Source organism: Gymnodraco acuticeps, unplaced genomic scaffold (assembly GCF_902827175.1).
Source record: "Gymnodraco acuticeps unplaced genomic scaffold, fGymAcu1.1, whole genome shotgun sequence".
Lineage (NCBI taxonomy): Eukaryota > Metazoa > Chordata > Actinopteri > Perciformes > Bathydraconidae > Gymnodraco > Gymnodraco acuticeps.
In genome coordinates this window covers 413,574-433,793 of record NW_022990788.1, presented here as the reverse complement: position 1 = coordinate 433,793, position 20,220 = coordinate 413,574, and the positions used below count along the sequence as shown (strand labels likewise).

The window sequence follows — 20,220 nt, the reverse complement described above, 5'->3', positions numbered from 1 at the left end:
GCCCAATCTTTCCTTATTGCTTCATCGCAGGAGGAGGCTCTGGTGTGTCAGCTCTCATTGGCTGCAGTTGGCCACATCTCCTGGCACATGTAATATTGCTTTTCGCTTTCCATCAAGTGCAGGCAATGCCAGTGCTCAGATAAATAGTGACATTTTGCAGTGGTGAGGTGGTTTGTTTGTGCCTCTAGTGCCTGACTCATTTCCATGACCTGATTTGTATACATAGCACCACGTTTGGCTTGATCAAAGGTCTTACATGTTAGACACAAATCCATTTGGATTCAAACTACTGCCAAAATAATTTATACCTCTGTGTTTATATAACAGCTTTGAGATATATGTTGACATGAATAACATATTGAATAGTTTAACTTCATTTTTTTACAAACTGATTTTTCAAGTAGAATTATAAAAGGGCCTTCATACTTTCTGAAAACCTAAATAAGCATATATGTTATGTTATATTATTTTATGTTATGAAAGGGTTAGTATGAACATTCATTCTCGCATTTCAAATAATTAAAAGATAAACAATGCTATTATGAACTTTGATGAAGGTGATAGGTTTGTCCTTTAATCCATGTTACTGTAATATGTCCCCTCCTGAAGATGGAAAGGTGTTGGAGTATTAAAGGTCACCTAGTTTGCAAAATTCATTTTTTTTACATTTACATGTTTTTATACATAAACATGTGTCCCCTCTGTGTAAAGCCATTCTGAAAGTTTCCGGAAAAAAGATTCACTCAGTTTTGTCCTGATCCATTTATATAAAAACCTGTCCGATCAGATTTTGGCCACTTTATGATGTCATAACGATTTTTTTTGGCTTATGTAACCATTAGCCACCCACCAACCAAAGTACCCCCCCCCCCCCCCCCCCCACCTTATCACCTGAATCTCCTCCTAGAGCACCATTGAGTTCTTTGTAACCAAATGTCTCTCAGAGGGGCGTGGGGAGGGGCTCCTTATTTTCATCTAAAGTAACAGATAGAGAATCAGCACTTTGGAAACAGGGCTGAAACAGAGGGGATTATGGGATGCTGCTTGGTGTTTCAGCCAAACACCTCAGAGACATGTTTTGTATATATCTGAGACCTATAATATATTGATGAAAAACTGTATAATAGGGGAACTTTAAAAATAATATTTAATGCAATATAACAGAATCAAACTTCAATTAAACCTAAGAGGGCAGTACATATGTGGCCCATTTAAATTAAAGATGTCAACACTCTTTATACACACTGAAAACGCAATAAAACACAAACCAGCAACATATTATACGACACATGTTATAACACAGTAAAACAAACAGGAAGTTGACAAACATGAATTAAATCTCTTTAAGCAATTCTAAAAAACTGTGTTTTTAAAACTGATTTAAAGGACAATAAGCAGAAAATACATCATTTGACTAGAAAGCGTCTTTGGGATTAAGTACTTCACATGATTTAAATGAAATTGTTGTTACCATGTTCCTGTTTATTTTAGAAAATAAAGAATACTCATTAAAAAGCCCGATCAGTTTAGGTCGGGTGCGCTGGCCCTTTAAGAAGGTAGGATGGTAAAGTTGCACAAAATCAACCACAAGCGAAGCGGAAGCCGGGTAAGAGTGCCTTCAAAATAATATTACACAATAGAAAAATCAAATGAGCATTTTTAGTGTAAGACTACTTTTCAACCATATGTATAATAATCACCATATTACTTTCATTGAGTAATATAACGCATTGCTGCCTGTGTGAAGGAAAGACCACATTAATGATGAGGGTCTTGATATGTAAATGATAGTCTTTCTAAACATTATTTACTGAACAATAAGTGAACACAATTGTAACCTGGGCCTGTTTGGAATTTAGAGACAACACATAATTGTAACCTTCATACTGTGAGAATAATATATATCTAGCAGAGTAGGCCTATCCATTGCATTGTTACACACAACACATAAACTGACTGTTATGTGTATGAAAAGGTTGTGATAGTGACTACATGGGGAATTACATAACAGTGTTTCAATTTAACAAATTGAGTTGATGAACTGTATTTACATCGTACAAAACAGAGCGTTGCAAACACGTAGCAAAATAAAACGAGGGTTTAGCTACGTCGTTTTATTTTGAAAGCTCAACCGGAACTTCATTATCTTACTATCGCTTGTTTCATCGCAGTGTTGTGGCTGCAGGACCGTGCTGGTTGTGATGAGGCTGTAGTAATTCATTCCTAGCGGAGCAGAGGAGCGGACATAGCGGCTACAGAGGACACATGGAGCCCTGTGTCTAACACATTGGACTGTTCCTCCCACTGCGAGGACTTCCTGCGCTTTGGGACTAACTCTCTGTCAGGGGAAGCCTTTCTGAGTGTTTCTCCTCTCTGTGACGGGAGAGAACTGGACTGAGTGACCGGGTGCCTCTGCCGCCTCTCCTCCCATCACCTGCGGCTCGCTTTGTAAGGACAGTCCGCTGTTTCCGTCGCAGAGTTTTGGAGTGTTATCAAAAGTTACTATGTTTGAACTTCTCATTTAATTCCATCCGGCTGAGATGCTGCCTGTGGAGTGTGAAGCTGTTTGCATCCTATATACCTGACCTCCTTGGCAGTGGCACGCCTGTTTGGATTTATCTCAGCTGCTGGACAGCCTGTCTGACTGCTTTTCCTGGAGACTGTGACCCACCTTTTCCACCTATGAAACATCTGAGAGGATAATGGAGTACCACCACACTTTGGTTCACCTACTGGCTTTATTTGCATTTATAACTTTGGCACATGGTAAGTTTAAATTGGCATGGCTGGCTGGTTGTGTGTGGGTTATGTGTGCACAGATGGAGTTGATATGATCCAAATCAGTGGCTCCAAACTAGGTCTGTCTCTCCAGGGCAGAAGACATGAATTCACTTGTACATTCACTCATCCACCCGTTTCCTTACACCAATATGTGGATCCAAAATGTACTACACCCTGTGTCTGATGTTGTGGGAAAAACGAGTAATCCTCCTGCATGATGTGATTAAAATGCCACTTAGACCAGCAGACACAAGAGTAGCCCATATGCAGCTTTACTGTGTGTCTTGCCCAAGGGACCTTGGTTTCACACCAGCATCTGCTCCCCACAGCAATCTGACTTTACTGTGACTCTAGCCTGCTCGTTTATCTCTATTATCAGGCCTATTAGCGGGAGACATATCCTGGGCACAGGGCACTTGGGGAAACAGAAGCAGTGTGATGCAGTTCCTATTTACTGATGCAGTGTGCTTTAAGTGAGCATGTCAGAGTTAGGGGTGTATTTCCCCCTGTGGGCAGCAGTGCTTAAACATTTATGATTTGTTTTTTTCCTTTTACTTTAACGCGTATTGGATAAAAGCCTTCTCCAGATGCTGCATTTCCTTCTATGTCCATCCCATTGTGCTCTTGTGTTGTATTGTGTAGATTCTGTAGTGACAGTGAATGCAGAGCAGATGGATACAAATGAAGGACACAGCTTAGTTTCCACTTTCCACTGAATCCATATTTGCATGTGTCCAAAGCAGCATATTGGCCTTGTTGTTGCATTTCTTTTTTAAATAACTCTATATTCAACGACATGCATACAGTGCTGCTAATTGTGGTCCCCCTCACAATGAACTATGTCTAGAGAAAGCTGCAGCATCATTGCCGGCACCCCATGAGCCAGATCATGACTCTCACTGCTAGACTGAGTCATCTCCAGGTCCTCCATCACAGATGTATAACCTGTAAATCACTATATGCTCTTTGTCAGCATCCTCGGGCCCACAGACACCACCCAATGTGATGTACAAAAGCATTTGTTCCCGTTGCTTGTAGGATGTTATGGTTTGTGACAGCGTGGTGTCTGTGGGCCCGACCCACTGCTGAGGCTCCCTTTACAAGGCTGTCAACATTGGCTATGAACCTCAGAGCATGCGAAGTCAGCATCTGTGAAAGTGCTCCTTCAGTGACTCCAGATGCTCCTAAGGGACCACTAAGGGCTTCTTATTTCACTTCAACAAAACTCACTGAACAAAAAGCTTCGACTGTTTTTAGCCTTGTTTTTTTATTCATTGAAATGCACATTTGAAGAAGCATTCATCTCACATCGTGACTCTGAGCTTCAAGGTACACTGACACATCTGAAACATTGACTTGAATTACATGTATCATGTCAGCAGATTTCACATAACTATTCTAGGTGAGTTGATAGCAATACTATTACGTTTAAATACACACATATTAGGTTGAACTATTGCTTTCAACTAACCTAATACAGTTATGTGACATTTGTTGAGATAATACACTTCATTAAAGTCCACTTATTAGTTTTTTCAGTGTGATTAGGAAAACATATCTGAAGGGCCCCTTCACGAGGGGCCAGAGTCACATTACAGGGTTCTGACTGTTTGGCCAGTAAGGAGACACAGCAGTGTGCACTGTGACTGTCAGTCAACTCCGTCACCATCAGTCAACACAGCGTCTCCGTCAGCTCTCCCCAAAGACCATGTGTTTGCCATGCTCCGATTGAAGCCATTGGGTGTGGGGGTGTGGGGGGGGGGAAGACAGCTACCTTGTTGTCTCGACTGTCCCCAAACAGACCAGTTACAGAGCAAATAGCCCGTGCCAAACCTTGATAGTACTCACACTGTTTACCGCCTGAGCATGTTCTGCACTTCCTTTAAGGAGGGGAGTGGTGGGGAGATAACACGACGTCTCATTGTTCAAAGCGCTGTCTCCTGAAGTTGTGTGTTTTCACTTGAGACACGCTGTCGTCCTCGGAGTAGAGGGCTTGAATGGATTGGTCAAGGACAGTTTGACAGGAGTTAAAGTGTTTGTGATTAAATACTCCTACAAATAATTCCCAGCAAAGTCAGATCTGTGGTCTTTGCCCAGGTTTGGAGGAACCTGCTTCAAACCCAATTTAGTGGAGATGAATGGAATTTGGTTACAAATCTGCAGAATTGATTTCAAAGAATCAAATGGTGTGTTCCAATGCCAACAATACCCTTATATTTAGTATGCCAGATTACGTTTATTCTGGTTTGTTTTGTGTTCGCAGCTTTTATGTGATTTTATACTTCTTTGTATGTTTTGTGAGCTGAGCTGTGTGATTTGATGTTATGTATCTCTCTGTACAGCACTTTGGTCTGGAGGTTTTAAAGTGCTATATAAATAAAGGTGGATTGGATTGGATTTCATGTGTAAAGGTGTGGACAGCCAGTTCTGCAAACTAAGGATTATTATTATTATTATTATGGGTTAATCATTCTGTTGTTATCCTTTGTATACACAGTAGTAAAGACAGGAGGTCAAGAACCAAAAGTCTGTGATTCATAATTCAAGAATAAGAGGCTTGAACATGGACATGTTCTGCCACTTTAAATTATGAATCAAGAGCAGGACATAGAAACAAATATATAAATCCAAACTATCTGCATGGCTAGATATCCCTATGGGTGAGCAAAGTGTCAGTCACCAAGCATACTTCACAACCCATTCCTTACACCAGTGTTTAAATACATCTTGTGATTTTACTGCTCATCATTTAAAAGCCTTCACTGTGAAAAGACAGAACCAGTTTATCAGATATTATTAATTACAAAGATATTATTAATTTCAAATTAAATGAATTACGATCTGGTTTATGTTACATTCACAGTTTGCACCTGAATGCCTCAGTGAGGGGCACTAACAGTCTCAGTGAGCCTTGTAGGCATTACCATGTTGTTGATGTCAGTGACTTGCAGCAGTGTAGTCACTAGTCATTACAGCGCAGAGAGGCGACATACAGTAACTCTGTGTTTGGCACTTTGACAACATGTCTGTTTTTATCTGGAGACAGTCAGAGCCTTGTAGTCATTTTAAAGAGCTAACACACTCTCAGTCAGTGTACCTTGCTCCTCCCCCACCTGCCTCCCATCTGTTCCCCACATATCAATTAGCCCTTCAATAGCCCAGCAAGCACCGGTACGATGCATGACAATTGAGCCATATCTCCTGAAAATCGTTGAAGTACAATTGAATCCTAATTCACGCTCACTGAGTAATGACAGTCCAAACGCCGGCCTGGAACCAAACATCCTCTTCCTGTCATCACTGACTCCACTGCGTTAATCAGGCTCTCAAACTGCTGTTTGAAGCTTGGTTGCCTATTTCCGGCTTTTTACAAAGCTCTTTGCTAAATTTAGAAATAAGAAATAAATAATAATGAAAATAAGCAATCAAAAAGCTCGGGTTCAGCTGTATTTTTGTAAGCTCATTATGTTTACCTTTGATAATAGAATTTCATAATCCCAAATATTCATTACACAACACTTTATTGACGTCTCAGGATGCATTATTAACAAGTTATTTGTGCATTTGACTAGTAAGTGATAAAAAATGCATAATCTATTTGCAACTATAACCGCAGGGTTAGATCACCTCTCCTAATAGTTCATACTGTATCTATCCTTCTACAAACGCCAGAAGAGAAATGGAATAAAGCGGGTGGAGCTCTTTAACAGTGCTGCTGACAGGATAAGTCAGCTATCTCCCTAAAGTCTCAAGTGCCGCCGGCTAAGGCCCCTGACACTGCCTGAACGGCCCACCTCGGGCGTCAGACAGATGGATGGCCCCCAGCATTAGTTCCACTGGTTTTAGGAGGGCTGCCCTCTATATTGAGGGGGTAACACTGAATCAGACATGGTGCCGTCCCACTGTAATGAAGTGTGGTCAGACTGAGGGCGGGGCTATTGTTGCGCTGCGTTACAGAGTCAGATAATACTGTTACTAATTTGACAATAGAGGTGTTGTTTTGTGTTGTATGCACTGAATCAAACCTGATTAGAGTGATTGAACCAAAAGTGACACGCATTCATTCATATACTGTGGCAAAATGTCCTCATCAAACACAGGCTGCATCAATCTGCTTACTTTTGTCTTCAGAGCTTCTAAAGTGTCCTTTGTTTGTTTATGTACATGTGTAAGACAGAGTGTGAATGTAAAATGTGTGTAATGATATGATATCACACAAGGAGTATGACCCACACACACTATTGACATTCTACCACATAATATGAGCACTTCATGTTGGAATACTGGTTGCATTGGCGGACAATTAAGTCAGAGGTTAACAAGACACAAATAAAACTGTATCAAATAAATATAGCTTACAACATGAAGAAGGGCAGTATATATGTTGGCTTGGATGCGGAATCCAGGATAAAGAAAGCCTTAACATCGCATGATGAATGGCATGCAAAGCCTAAAGGCTGTAAGTGCACAGTTAAAACTGAAGGCAATTCATATCTTCTGCATTTTGGCAGTTAGAGGACATTATTAAAAGGCATCTTAGTGAATGAAACTGTAAAAGTGAGGAGGACAAAGACATAGGCATTCCTATCCCCAGTGGAAAGTATAGCTTTGCCTGTGGTTGTTCTTTCCAGTGCAGGGTGATTTAATAAGTCTAGCTGGCACAAATGACATAATCCAATCAGCAGTCTCTTTACACCAGTAACATCCTACCCTTTGTTACTGTAGTGTCTGACCACCCGTCTAACATGAGCTCATGGTTCTCATTAAGTGTGACTGGCAGACAGCCGGTCAGACCATCGTGTCTACAACTTTGTATTGTCCTCAGACTTTTCCGGCTTCAGTTTGAAGGCGCTGAGTCAAAGGAAAGCCCACGGGTGTATCTGCAGCTGTCACCGCCACGACTTTGTCTGCGGGTCGGATATATTCGTGAGAGTCTGGCGCGTTAAAGCTCAGCGAAGGAAAGAGCCAACTCATAACAGATCATTTTCAGCATTGGAGTATCAAGGTGGTGCGGGGGGGAGGGATTTTGACAGCCGCTGTCATTTTTTAATGACTGGCTTTACGAGTGACAGGGACAGCTCTTTTTGAAAAGTGACAGTTGCTGCCGCTGTGAGATGGGACTGTTTACACACAGAAAGTGACTCAGGGATATGAGGCAGCTAAAGTGACTCTTTGTTTTCTGCAGCAGCCGTTTCATTGACGGTGTTGCATGACGTCCTGAATGGAAATTCTTATTAAAGAAATGTGACTTTGGTGATAAGGCATTTAAAGTCCTCCACTTTGTATCTTTTATGTACAACTCACCACAGCAATGGAAAGTATTTGCAGCATTTAGAGAACTGAGGGAGCTGGGTGTGAATCGTTATATAAAATCCTGTCTTAATCATACTCAAAGATTTAGAAGGTTTATTGTAGGGCTGCACGATTTTGGGAAAAAATCTAATTGCGATTTTTCTGACAAATATTGCGATTGCGATTCGAATTGCGATATTTGTTTTTAAGCGACCCAACGGAAGTTTATTGTAAAATGCGGCCATATCTCCGGCTAGGAAGGTCGTATCAACGTGCTCCCGTCTCTAGCACCCCCCGCAGCCCGAGCTACGAGTGAAAGAACTAAACTTACATAAAACTTCCGTTGGGTTGCTTTAAAGTCAAGCTTCAGTTTAAGATTCACCCTGTAATAGAAACATGTGATGGAGCATTACTAACCTGACCCAGATGGTTTGTTTCACCAAAGCATCTATGAAAACTCCATTGGAAGCCATTTGGAAAGGGCAGGCACTTTCAAAAATACTTGGCAGGTGATTGGATCAATCTGTCTATCACCTTCTATCATGGGCCACTTCTGATTGGTTAACAATGGCTGGTACATGTGGAGCACAGCTATGGTGCACCTGTAGAAGGTCAGGATCCTCTCTATGGTGCACCTGTAGAAGGTCAGGATGCTCTCTATGGTGCACCTGTAGAAGGTCAGGATCCTCTCTATGATGCACCTGTAGAAGGTCAGGATCCTCTCTATGGTGCACCTGTAGAAGGTCAGGATGCTCTCTATGGTGCACCTGTAGAAGGTCAGGATGCTCTCTATGGTGCACCTGTAGAAGGTCAGGATCCTCTCTATGGTGCACCTGTAGAAGGTCAGGATCCTCTCTATGGTGCACCTGTAGAAGGTCAGGATGCTCTCTATGGTGCACCTGTAGAAGGTCAGGATCCTCTCTATGATGCACCTGTAGAAGGTCAGGATCCTCTCTATGGTGCACCTGTAGAAGGTCAGGATGCTCTCTATGGAGCACCTGTAGAAGGTCAGGATCCTCTCTATGGTGCACCTGTAGAAGGTCAGGATGCTCTCTATGGTGCACCTGTAGAAGGTCAGGATCCTCTCTATGGAGCACCTGTAGAAGGTCAGGATGCTCTCTATGGTGCACCTGTAGAAGGTCAGGATGCTCTCTATGGTGCACCTGTAGAAGGTCAGGATCCTCTCTATGGAGCACCTGTAGAAGGTCAGGATCCTCTCTACGGAGCACCTGTAGAAGTTGCAGAGTATCCTGGGGTCCGTCTCAGGTCGATTAAATGGAATACTTGCATCCCTCACTTGCGTCGTTTCCCTGCGTTTAGTCCCTCCCACCAGGGAAGCATGGAGGGACGCAAGGAAACCACGAGAAGCAGGGAAATTAGTTTTAAGAGCAATGGGACGTCCTTTCTTCCGGAGCGTCACGTGAAGTGACGTCCGTTTGTGATGACGCCGCACAGCTGTTCGTCTGACAGCAGCCAGCACCCCGCCTCTGTTAGTACACATGTACTGACACAAACATTTGTATCATCTGTTGTAGACCCAAATACATTAAATAAAATAAGAACTCATTCTCAGCTCTCTGCTGGAACTGCTACCCCCGTGACCCGACCACGGATAAGCGGGAGAAGATGGATGGATGGATGGACTCATTCTCAAAAAAGATAAACGCCATTCTTAAAATGTATAAACGAAAAAAGCGATCATTAAAATGTTTCCAATAAATGAAGAAAATGATTTTTGACCACTTTGTTGTTCAGATATATCACATATTTGTAACTAAATGATACATTAATTGAAACAAAACACGGTATAAACTGAGGAGTGACTCCCGTGAGCTTCATGTATTTTCTTCACTCCGCTGGGAAACTGCTCTCATGTCAAGAAGCATCAGATCAGTGCATGCACTGCATCGTCCAATGAGTGAGCGATACACAGTAAGGGGGCGGGGCGAGTGTCTGAGGATTCAATCGAAGGATGTTCTGGTGGTTCCTCGATTATCGCTCCTCCATTATCGCTCCTCGCTCCTCCGGCAAAAATAAAGCCATTGGGACGCTACTCAAGATGGCGCAGACGAATCAACTTCCGGTGAGAGTGAGGAAATTAAAATAATCGACCTGAGAAGGACCCCTGAAGTCCATGTTGAACCTCCTCAGCTTGCGGAGGAAGAAGAGCCGCTGTCCAGCTGTTTGGTGATGGTGTTAGTGTGATGAGTCCATGTCAGGTCCTCAGTGATGAGTCCATGTCAGGTCCTCAGTGATGAGTCCATGTCAGGTCCTCAGTGATGAGTCCATGTCAGGTCCTCAGTGATGAGTCCATGTCAGGGTCCTCAGTGATGAGTCCATGTCAGGTCCTCAGTGATGAGTCCATGTCAGGTCCTCAGTGATGAGTCCATGTCAGGTCCTCAGTGATGAGTCCATGTCAGGTCCTCAGTGATGCGTCCATGTCAGGTCCTCAGTGATGAGTCCATGTCAGGTCCTCAGTGATGAGTCCATGTCAGGTCCTCAGTGATGAGTCCATGTCAGGTCCTCAGTGATGAGTCCATGTCAGGTCCTCAGTGATGAGTCCATGTCAGGTCCTCAGTGATGAGTCCATGTCAGGTCCTCAGTGATGAGTCCATGTCAGGTCCTCAGTGATGCGTCCATGTCAGGTCCTCAGTGATGAGTCCATGTCAGGTCCTCAGTGATGAGTCCATGTCAGGTCCTCAGTGATGAGTCCATGTCAGGTCCTCAGTGATGAGTCCATGTCAGGTCCTCAGTGATGAGTCCATGTCCGGTCCTGAGTGATGAGTCCATGTCAGGTCCTCAGTGATGAGTCCATGTCAGGTCCTCAGTGATGAGTCCATGTCAGGTCCTCAGTGATGAGTCCATGTCAGGTCCTCAGTGATGTGGACATGGAGGAACCTGAAGCTGCTGACTCTCCACCGTAGTCCCATTGATGGTGATGGGGGCGTGTCCCTCTCTCTGCTGCTTCCTGTAATCCACAATCAGCTCCTTGGTTTTGCTGACGTTGAGATGGAGGTTGTTATCCTGGCACCAAGATTTCAGGGTTCTGACCTCCTCTCTGTACGCCGTCTCGTCGCCGTTGGTGATCTGGCCGATAACGGTCGTGTCCTCACCAAACTTGATACTTCAAAACCAATGTTCCTTAAAATTCTCTTTAACAATGTGAACACACACCTATCCACTTTTCCCTTCCTCTGTAATGTTATCACACGCATAAATAAGGGATCCTCCACTACTATAGTTACACATGCTGAGTGTTCATTCATTATCACGGCTCATTCACATCATGGCATCATAATCTAGTCTCCTTAAAGTGCCAGCAGTATCATCATGAACAATGATCAATGAATTTTATAAAAAGTACAAGCACGCTCCGCGGATCCATCCAACTAGAAAGAGAAAGACAGAGCAGCATGTCAGTGAGTCATTTCAGAACTGCCCATCATCATTCTCTGCTGAAGCCTAATATATACATTTCATGGAGATCATTTCGTTTAAACTTTAAATCACTCCCATCTTTACTCTACTTTTGTAAACTCTGACATAGGTTATCAAATATTATTGCTCACAGTTAATGCGTCATTTAAAAACAGCCGCCTGAATTCATTTATTTTAATAGTACGTTAATTGTTTTTCTTTTGAGGTATGGACTCAGGAAGTCCCTGTCTCGACCCCTCCCTCCCTCTGAGGGACTTGTGGTCCATGTGGTCAGACGGGTAGATAGCAGACAGGCTGTGTGTGTTTGTGTGTGTGTGTGTGACACACATCCATTAGTAGCTAATCTTGAAATATGCTACCGTGGGACAGGAAACCTTCACATTTCCCCCGCGGTAAGAGCTGCCTGTGGTGTCCAGCAGACCCTGGAGGATTCCCCCCCTACCAGCCCATTCTGTTCATTGCTTTGCCTTTACTGGGTTAACCTAAATGGAGATGGGAATGGATGACATATGTTTGTAGGCCGACTTCGACCTTTTTTTTTTCCTTTTTTTTCAGTTGAATTATACTTAAAGTTCAGGGTAATCAACTGTTAAAAACATACTGTTCACATTTTTTTTCTCCAATAAATGGATGTTTTCAAAGTCAATGAATAATCGCAATTACAATTATTGACCCAAATAATCGAGATTATGATTTTTGCCATAATCAAGCAGCCCTATTTTTCTATTGGATTTACGTTTTGTACAGCTTCAGTCTTAACGCGTTAACACCACTTGTGTAGTAGTTGAAGTGTAAATGCAATCTACAGAGGTTAAGGCTTCAGTGTTATGACATTGTAATAGTCTCATTTAGCCACTTAATCAACTGATGTACATTCACCTTAGGGTATTAACTAGAGATTTCCCGATCCGATCGGGGATCGGAGCCGATCACGTGATTTTCAAAAGATCGGAATCGGGAGAAAAAAATCGGAGACCGGGAATTTTTTAATTATAAAATATTTTTTAATTATTATTTAATGTTACAAAACAAAAATGACCATGTTCACGTCTTAAAGTCATCCTGAGGCCTTACTTTTGGTTTAAAATTACACAACATCATGTATGTGTTGCTTCTTTTGGGCTTGTTTTCAGACCTGGTTACTTATTTCTCTCAAACCTGGCAACAGAGTGGGCGCAGTGTCTAATAGTAGCAGTAAGCTAACGAGAGGCTACGTTCAGCTGGTGACTCGGGAGTCGGGACAGAGAAAATGTCAGGAGTTTGGAAGTATTATAAAATTGAAAGCGAAGGCAGTGTAACAGCCAGATGCAATGTTTGCAAGGCAGAGGTTCCGCGTGGTGGAAAGAACAGAGCTACGTTCAGGGTCGGCTCTAGAACAAATCGAATGGGGGGGCAATCATTTACCAAGGGGGGGCACACACTGCCGTCAACAACCAACACACAAACACCAACGCAACTTCAATTTTAAAAAACATGCTGTAAAGTCTATTGTCTTTCACACACATTGCAGGGGTGTTGTGCTATTTTATAGCGCACCATGACTTGTGTGGGGGAAACTTCTGTGTAGCAATGCAGTGGGAGTCACCGACTCATGAAGGAGACACGGGAAGAGCAGGAGCTTTGATGTCAAACACTGATGGTTTATTTGGAGCTTCGGCCGGAGGATTCACATCACAAGTCACAGCAGCCACGATCTGACTGCATGGTAGAGTTGCCACGTCAATTCTGGAGCGCCTCTCTCTCGTTAGCCCATTTAACTGGTTTTACAGAGAGTAATCAACATATTTGAGAAGATAGCCTAACAGTTGGGAACACTGAGTGACTTGCGTCTGACACTTATGGCCTCGAAGATTTCACACCTTAGAGTCCACAAACACAGAGAAGGAAGTGTCCCAGTGTACCCACAACAATAAACCATCTGTGACCTAGGGTTGCCCGGTCATAGAATGGGAACAACAACATCATGGCTGAAGCAGCCTATCTCCTTAAAGGAGATAACAGACGTCAGGGTTGGTCATGCACGTCATATCTAGGAGTCTAGGACAATTATTTCCCTAACAACTTGTGCATACATGCACGGTTGTGGCACGACCACCAAAACAGAAACATATGGACATAGGCCACCATATAAAAAGTGTGCAAATGTATTTAGTATCCTATCCATGTGAACATGTTTTAGGTGGGGGTGGATCTAACCTGCTCTAGGAGGGTCTGGGGGCATGCTCCCCCGGGAAGATTATTTTTAAAATATTGAAGTTAAATGCATCAATCTGGTGCACTTTGAGAGCAAAATGAAGAGATCTATGGATAGCCTACATCTCTCAGCAGCACCCATATGAAACAGAACTGTAAACAGATTTACTTTTTCTTTATGGATATTTTACTAATCACTCCCCTTTAAACTGTATTCTTGTGTTAATGTCCTATAGTATTTCATACCCGTTTTTCATTTATTCTCTTATTTTTTTAATAACTATAATGATCATATAAAGGTGTTCCTCGCAAATACTTGTTTACATAAATGGTGACCAAACCGTTTGAGACCCACTGAGATAACTTACACTAAAGTGAACTATCTAAACACTGAGAGAGTCCTTACCTCACTGAGCTGAGGTTATACGATCCTCTCAGTCTGACAGGAGAGGACTCTCCTCCACCTTGGTGTAGAAACAGCTCTTTATATCCGTTAGCATAGCTAGCTAACCAGATGTGAACAACAACATTCCACGTTACCGCTCGCGCACTCACAAAATGCGCTCGTGCCACACACACAGAGCCGAGCTTGAATGAAACACAGAGACCCAGAAGTAGGCTACTTGTACTGTACTGTATATCATATTATTTTCGATGGCTTTACTGTATAATCAGTTTAACAGATCGCCACTGGGCTTTCATCTAAACACACAGCCACGTAATGATAACAAAACAAAAGTCGGGGGTCATTGGTCAAGCAACACACCAATCAGAGAGCAGCAGTGAGCACACCTCAGGCTGTGTTTTATATTTGTATTCTTTATTTCTGATGTATTTCACACAAACAACCTTTAGTGGAAACGTTTTCACAAAAAACAAAAAAAACGGCAAAGTGGTAAGGCTTGCCCACCCTGCGTTGGGGGGGGCACAGTGACTCATTTGGGGGGGCATGGCCCGCGAATGACCCCCCATGACGCCGACCCTGGCTACGTTCAACACGACCAATCTAATACGCCGCCTGAGAAACCAACACCAACAACACGACGAGTACACAGCGGCCACTCAGGTAACGGCACTGACACAACCCACACTTTCAGAGACTTTTAAAAGGAAAGAGAAACTGCCCCAGAACAGTGAAAAGGCCAAAAGAATAACAGCCAAGATCGCTGAATTCATCGCGTTGGATGACCAGCCGTTATCTGTTACCTGTTTTCTCTTAATGCATTGCATAAAGATCGGATTGGGAAAAATCGGTATCGGCAGATTGTCAAAATCAAATGATCGGAATCGGATCGGGAGCAAAAAAAGGTGATCGGGACATCCCTAGTATTAACTGACTTATTTTATGTCGTAAAACAAAACGTGGAAATCTCTTCAGCTTGTGTTAACCACAGACCTTATTTAGGGCATCTGACAAAAACACCTTTACAAAAACCGTTGTCTTTGAGGCGAAAGGACCAGAAGTGGTAATGGAGTCATTTGGTCTAGGGACCACTATGTTGATCGATAACTGGTGATAATTGTTTTTCTCCAGTTTGAAGATGTACTCTTAAATCCCTTGCTGCAGTATTCTCCTCTACTCCCTCCAATCAGAGCAAACTCTAATGAATAGTGGAAATGTGGTTCCCACATACATAAAGAAACCTTGCTGGACTCAGAGAAGGTGTTGCTTGTTACTGGCGGGCTACTGGAACTCATTCTGACAACCTTTGGCTGGATTTGTGAAAACTTGAAGGCTGCTGGACTGTGTTTGAGTCCTCAGGACTGACTCTTGCCAATGCTACTCTAAGTAGCATTCACAGTTTTCTGGATGAGAATAGTTGAGCCAAACCAACCTCCGCCGTATGGATGTAGATATTGGACGTTTCTCAGAGTCCAGTACTTAGTATTGTTAGTATTTATTATAATAATATGTTGTGTTATTCGTATTAGAATGTGCTGCAAGGAATGTACTCCACACATTCAAAGAAGACTGTTAAATGTTTCTTGAGATGCTTTTCTGCCCATTTAGAGTTCTTTTAGTATTTGGAAATAAATCAAAATGAATCCCAAGCCTCTCAGCGATGTTTTAGCATGAGTCAGACCCAACTGTCTGTCCCTGTTGGACCAGAAAGCTGCTTCACCAGTGCAAAAGTCATTGGTGATTGTTTGGAGTTGTTATGGAGTTTCAAGCTTTTTCCTCCAAATGTCCACAATCCCCTCATGAGCAAAAATAAATGGCTTCAGCCCCTTCTCATGAATTTGTTCACAGCCCCAAGAGAGACATGATGAAAACACCCAATGTCCTTTTGCAAAGTTGACCCTTTCCATTTCGATGCTTAGCATCAACACAGGCTCAATTAAGAGGCTTGTCTCAGTGTGGCTTCACTTTGTATTCTCATGCAAGAGCCTCATGTTGTTGTCCCCACAGGGTCAGAGAGGAGGGGGCTGCAGAGAAAGCACTTCAGCCTGTCTCCCTCACGGCCGCCAATTTAACTTTGAATGCACATTTGCAAATCAATTCCTGTGGCTTCGGTGGAAATCGAGGGAAGGAGGAGGAGGCGACAAAGCCGTAAAACAACAAATTCTTTAAGAGGGAGGCCGGCAAGATACAAATAATTACAGATGAGGGGGAGATGGGGGTAGGGGAGTTGTTCTACCGCCCTCTCCTCTGATACCTTTAGAGATTAACATTCTGTTCAGCAGAAGGAACTTTTTTATATTTAAATTTCAGTTTAAACTTTTTTTTGTCACATTGGGTGAGAGGCTGGTTATCTTGACTGCAGTGTGAGGGTTAGCTCAGCTTAGCCTTATTTTAGTTGCTAAGCTAGAGCATGGTTTAATATTCCTTTTTTACCACAACTCCAGAGTGATAAGGAGTGCAGGCTTTTGATTTACTGCAGCGTTCTGATTGACTCTTAAGGCCTTCCTGCAGAATGAAAAGCATTTCTCTCCCTGTCTGGGAGGGAGACATGATGGGGCTGAGGTGCCATCCATGCTTTATGTCCTCTCCCCTGCAGGGTGGGAGTGAACATATACCGCCTTGGTTTGAGAGTGAGTCCTGCTGGCCCTTCAGCAGGAGCAGCACTGAGAGTTTACTATATATTTCATATCAGGCCAACATCTCAAAATGAGATGTGCAACTTCTGTACCAAAACAATGTGAACATTCAGAAAACTGTCAAGGCAACACTGACAATAGAACATATTTTTGGGAATCAGTCAAATTCACAACACATCACGGAGACATCCCCTATGTTTTCCCTAATCCTGCTACATAGTGAACACAACACATCTGTGTTGAAATGAGAAGAGCAGAGCTCGTGAATTCTAGCTGTATAGCATTCGGTGAACATAGGTTCGTTGTTGATCTATACTTTTTTAGGGCCAAAACTTTGAAAGGAGATATTTCACAGTATTATAACATTGATATTTAAGAGGGAATTAGGACCCATTTAACAAAGGTCCGTATGCAAATGGTAATGTGTTATTAAACGGATTGTATGTTTAAGTACCTTAGATTTTATGTTATGTTCTTGTTTTTTTAAATGGTATGAAATTGGAATCAAGGATCATGGATTTTCACTGGTATTGGTATTGATTACTAAATTCCTGTTGTTGCAACATACCTGGAAAATAGTGCCAGAGAAAGGCAGTCGAGGAAAGGTAAAGGTTGAAGAGGATATTCATATTTCATATGATGCTGTTGAGATGCAGAGAAGAACCTGTCATCTTAAACTGATATCTTGTTGAAATGAACTTTTCAGTGTTTCCCCTACCATTGTCTTGGAAGGGCGCTGCGCCCCGCCAACGGAGCCCGCCCCCCCTGAAATTCAAGGTGTTTAAAAAAAAATATATATATATATATATAGCACCAAATTGCAACTAATCTATATCTACTATCACTTTTCACATTGAACATGTGCTCTTTTATTAAATAAACTAAACGCTTTCATTTTAAGTTGTGAGTTTAGTGTTTTTGACCCTAAGAAACACTGATGCATTAATCAATAACAATAATCCACAGCTCCTCTCTGCTCCAGAGGATTTACAAATATAGCACATTGGGATATATAACATTGTAGATCTTTGGCAGTGGTGCTCTGTTTTTGATTTATATCAGCAGGGATCACCAAGCCACTTGTTCTCGTACGAGATGAGAAGAGGTTGTGACTCAGCACTTGTCCCCCCCCCTCCCTTATAGAGAGGACATTGCAGCAGAGTGTGAGCTCCCTTTGGCTTCTTCAAACTGGTCTCACTTATTTTTGCACACTATTTCTCCGTCACGCTCTTCCCATTTTCCCGGTCAAAATGTATTTGAAGTTGTTTGACAGTAATTCCCTCTCTGTGTATGCATTTGTCTTAGTGTTTGAATATATTATCTATTCACATAGTGAAGACCTTTTTGATTTTGGGTCTGTCAGTTCGGACATATCAGAGTCTGAGTGGAGGCGATTAAGGGAAAGTGCTTTGTTTTCATCTGCTGTATTGACACATAAATAACTTTGTATAAAGACAAGCTAATGGAATGTTAGCTAACTGAGGCAAGTGCCCGTGGTTTGACATTGGTGTGAATGGTGGGTCTCCCATAGGTGTTTCCTAGGGCTGAGAACATATTAATCAAACTATCCAGAGCCCTTGTACCCTGTAGCGAGGATTCCTCATGTTTTCCAAACCATGTATGCACATTTTTATTTTGAATGGTCACTTGTCAGTTTTCTCCGCTAAAGTCAAGATATTAAAACTGACAGGAGGGCTGACAGCTACCAGACTTATAAAGGAAATCACACACACATCTTTCAAGTGTACGACACCATTCTTTTCGCATGGGAATTAAGTGAACATTTAATCTTTTCTCCATAATGTCAAACACACTCTGGCTCTCACTGTCTGGAATCTCATCCCTGTGGCTTCGTTAGCTCATATAGCTTTGAGAGGTTCTGCCACCCTGCTGCAGAACTCCACAGACAGGAGAGAGAGCTAATAGGCCCTTAGAGGGTCCGGACTTTCCTATCAGACAACCATTCACACTCTCCAGACTCCAGCTGTCCATTTGACCTGATTTGAGTCCATCTTTCCCAGCCTTATCCGTTATCACGTCTACACTCACTGTGAGCTATAGCTGGGGAATTCTTGAACTTCAGAAATGTAAATGTCCCTGAGTGCAGTCAGTCTCTATCAACTGGCAGATCTGCTCCTCCACTGTCACACTAATGTACAGCCTGCAGCACGATCACTATCATTACAGCGTGGATTCTAAAGACTCTCAAAATCATCTCGATTCAGTCACAGTTATTATTTTTCTGTTTCCCCAGGCTGAGCTGTGTATGACGTCCCAGAGCAGGAAGCACTGTAGAGGGTAGCGGAGAGATGCTTTCAGCCGGTCCTCAGACGAGGCGTATCATCTGTAGCTCAGTGTGACGTTTAGCTCAGTAAACGCTGTGGTCTCTAACTCTTTAAAAACCTTCACTTTACATTTCCACATGGCTTGTTCCAACCAGCCTGTACTGTAACATTTATGGGATAGCTCTTAATTACTCTGACCTGCTGACCCCACCCCCCCCCCCCCCCCCCCCCCCCCCCCCCCCCCCCCCCCCCCCCCCCCCCAAACCCTCCCAACCACACACACTCATTCCAGCCATGATATATGATACCTTAAAGCTATTAGATGAACAGTCCATAGTTATTGCTCGGAAACACAACAGTAGAAGCTGTTGCAAGATTATGGCTATATTAAGATGTTTATTCCTACGGGTCGTTACCTTGTTAAAAAAAAAGAGACATTTAGCACACCCAATGTCCAATGCTGTAATCATGGATTATAGAATACAAATAAAAAAACATCACAGAAAATGTTGTGTTTTAGCACAGGTTACATTGAAAGTAGTTAACCTACTGTACATCCATGAAGACTCACCCGACCACTTTAACTACAACCACTTCCATTCTTATGAATCATTCATCATGAGAATAAATGTAGTAGCACATCAAATATAGGATATTGTACGCATATTCTAATAGTCAGCAGACTAAAGTATTAGAAATAATCAAAACTATTGTTGATGAACCCGCAGCCCACGCAAAATCAATGTCACAGACAGTATAGAAGATGTTCAGTTTAATTGTTACGTTTTTAAACAATTCAGCTGTTTGACCTCATGATGCCTCCCATTCAACACATACAGCTAATATACTGTTAATGTCTAGTTAAGAAAAAAAGACGAGACAAAGAAAGGAATGTTTTTTTTCCTATGTCAGTGGAATATAACCTAAATGGTATATTTAAACATTCTGCTGCTGGAAGTAGATTTCAGACATTAACCAGCTGCAATTTGATTCTTGCTAAGAGCAACATCAAAGCCTCAAAACCATTTCCTCCGTTTTTCAAAACTTCCTATTTCTCTATCTCGGTGAAAGTAATTGCAGTGAGAGCAGGGCAATCAGACGGCACTCTATATTCCATCAGCCACAGGAACTAGCTCCATCTTAATTCCCTAAACCTCATGCAGGATGTGTCAGTTTGAGGGCAAATATTCAG

General features: G+C 42.5%; 1 protein-coding gene across 1 annotated transcript in view; it reads left to right on the top strand.

The window, feature by feature from the left end:
• Positions 1 to 2,200: 2,200 nt before the first annotated feature.
• Positions 2,201 to 20,220, top strand: part of robo3 (roundabout, axon guidance receptor, homolog 3 (Drosophila)) — a gene marked incomplete in the record, with an annotated part of 138,740 nt that continues 120,720 nt past the window's right edge. Inside the window, 1 exon segment of the mRNA XM_034232726.1 lies at positions 2,201 to 2,766. Within this exon segment, the coding sequence (XP_034088617.1) occupies positions 2,703 to 2,766 (64 nt within the window).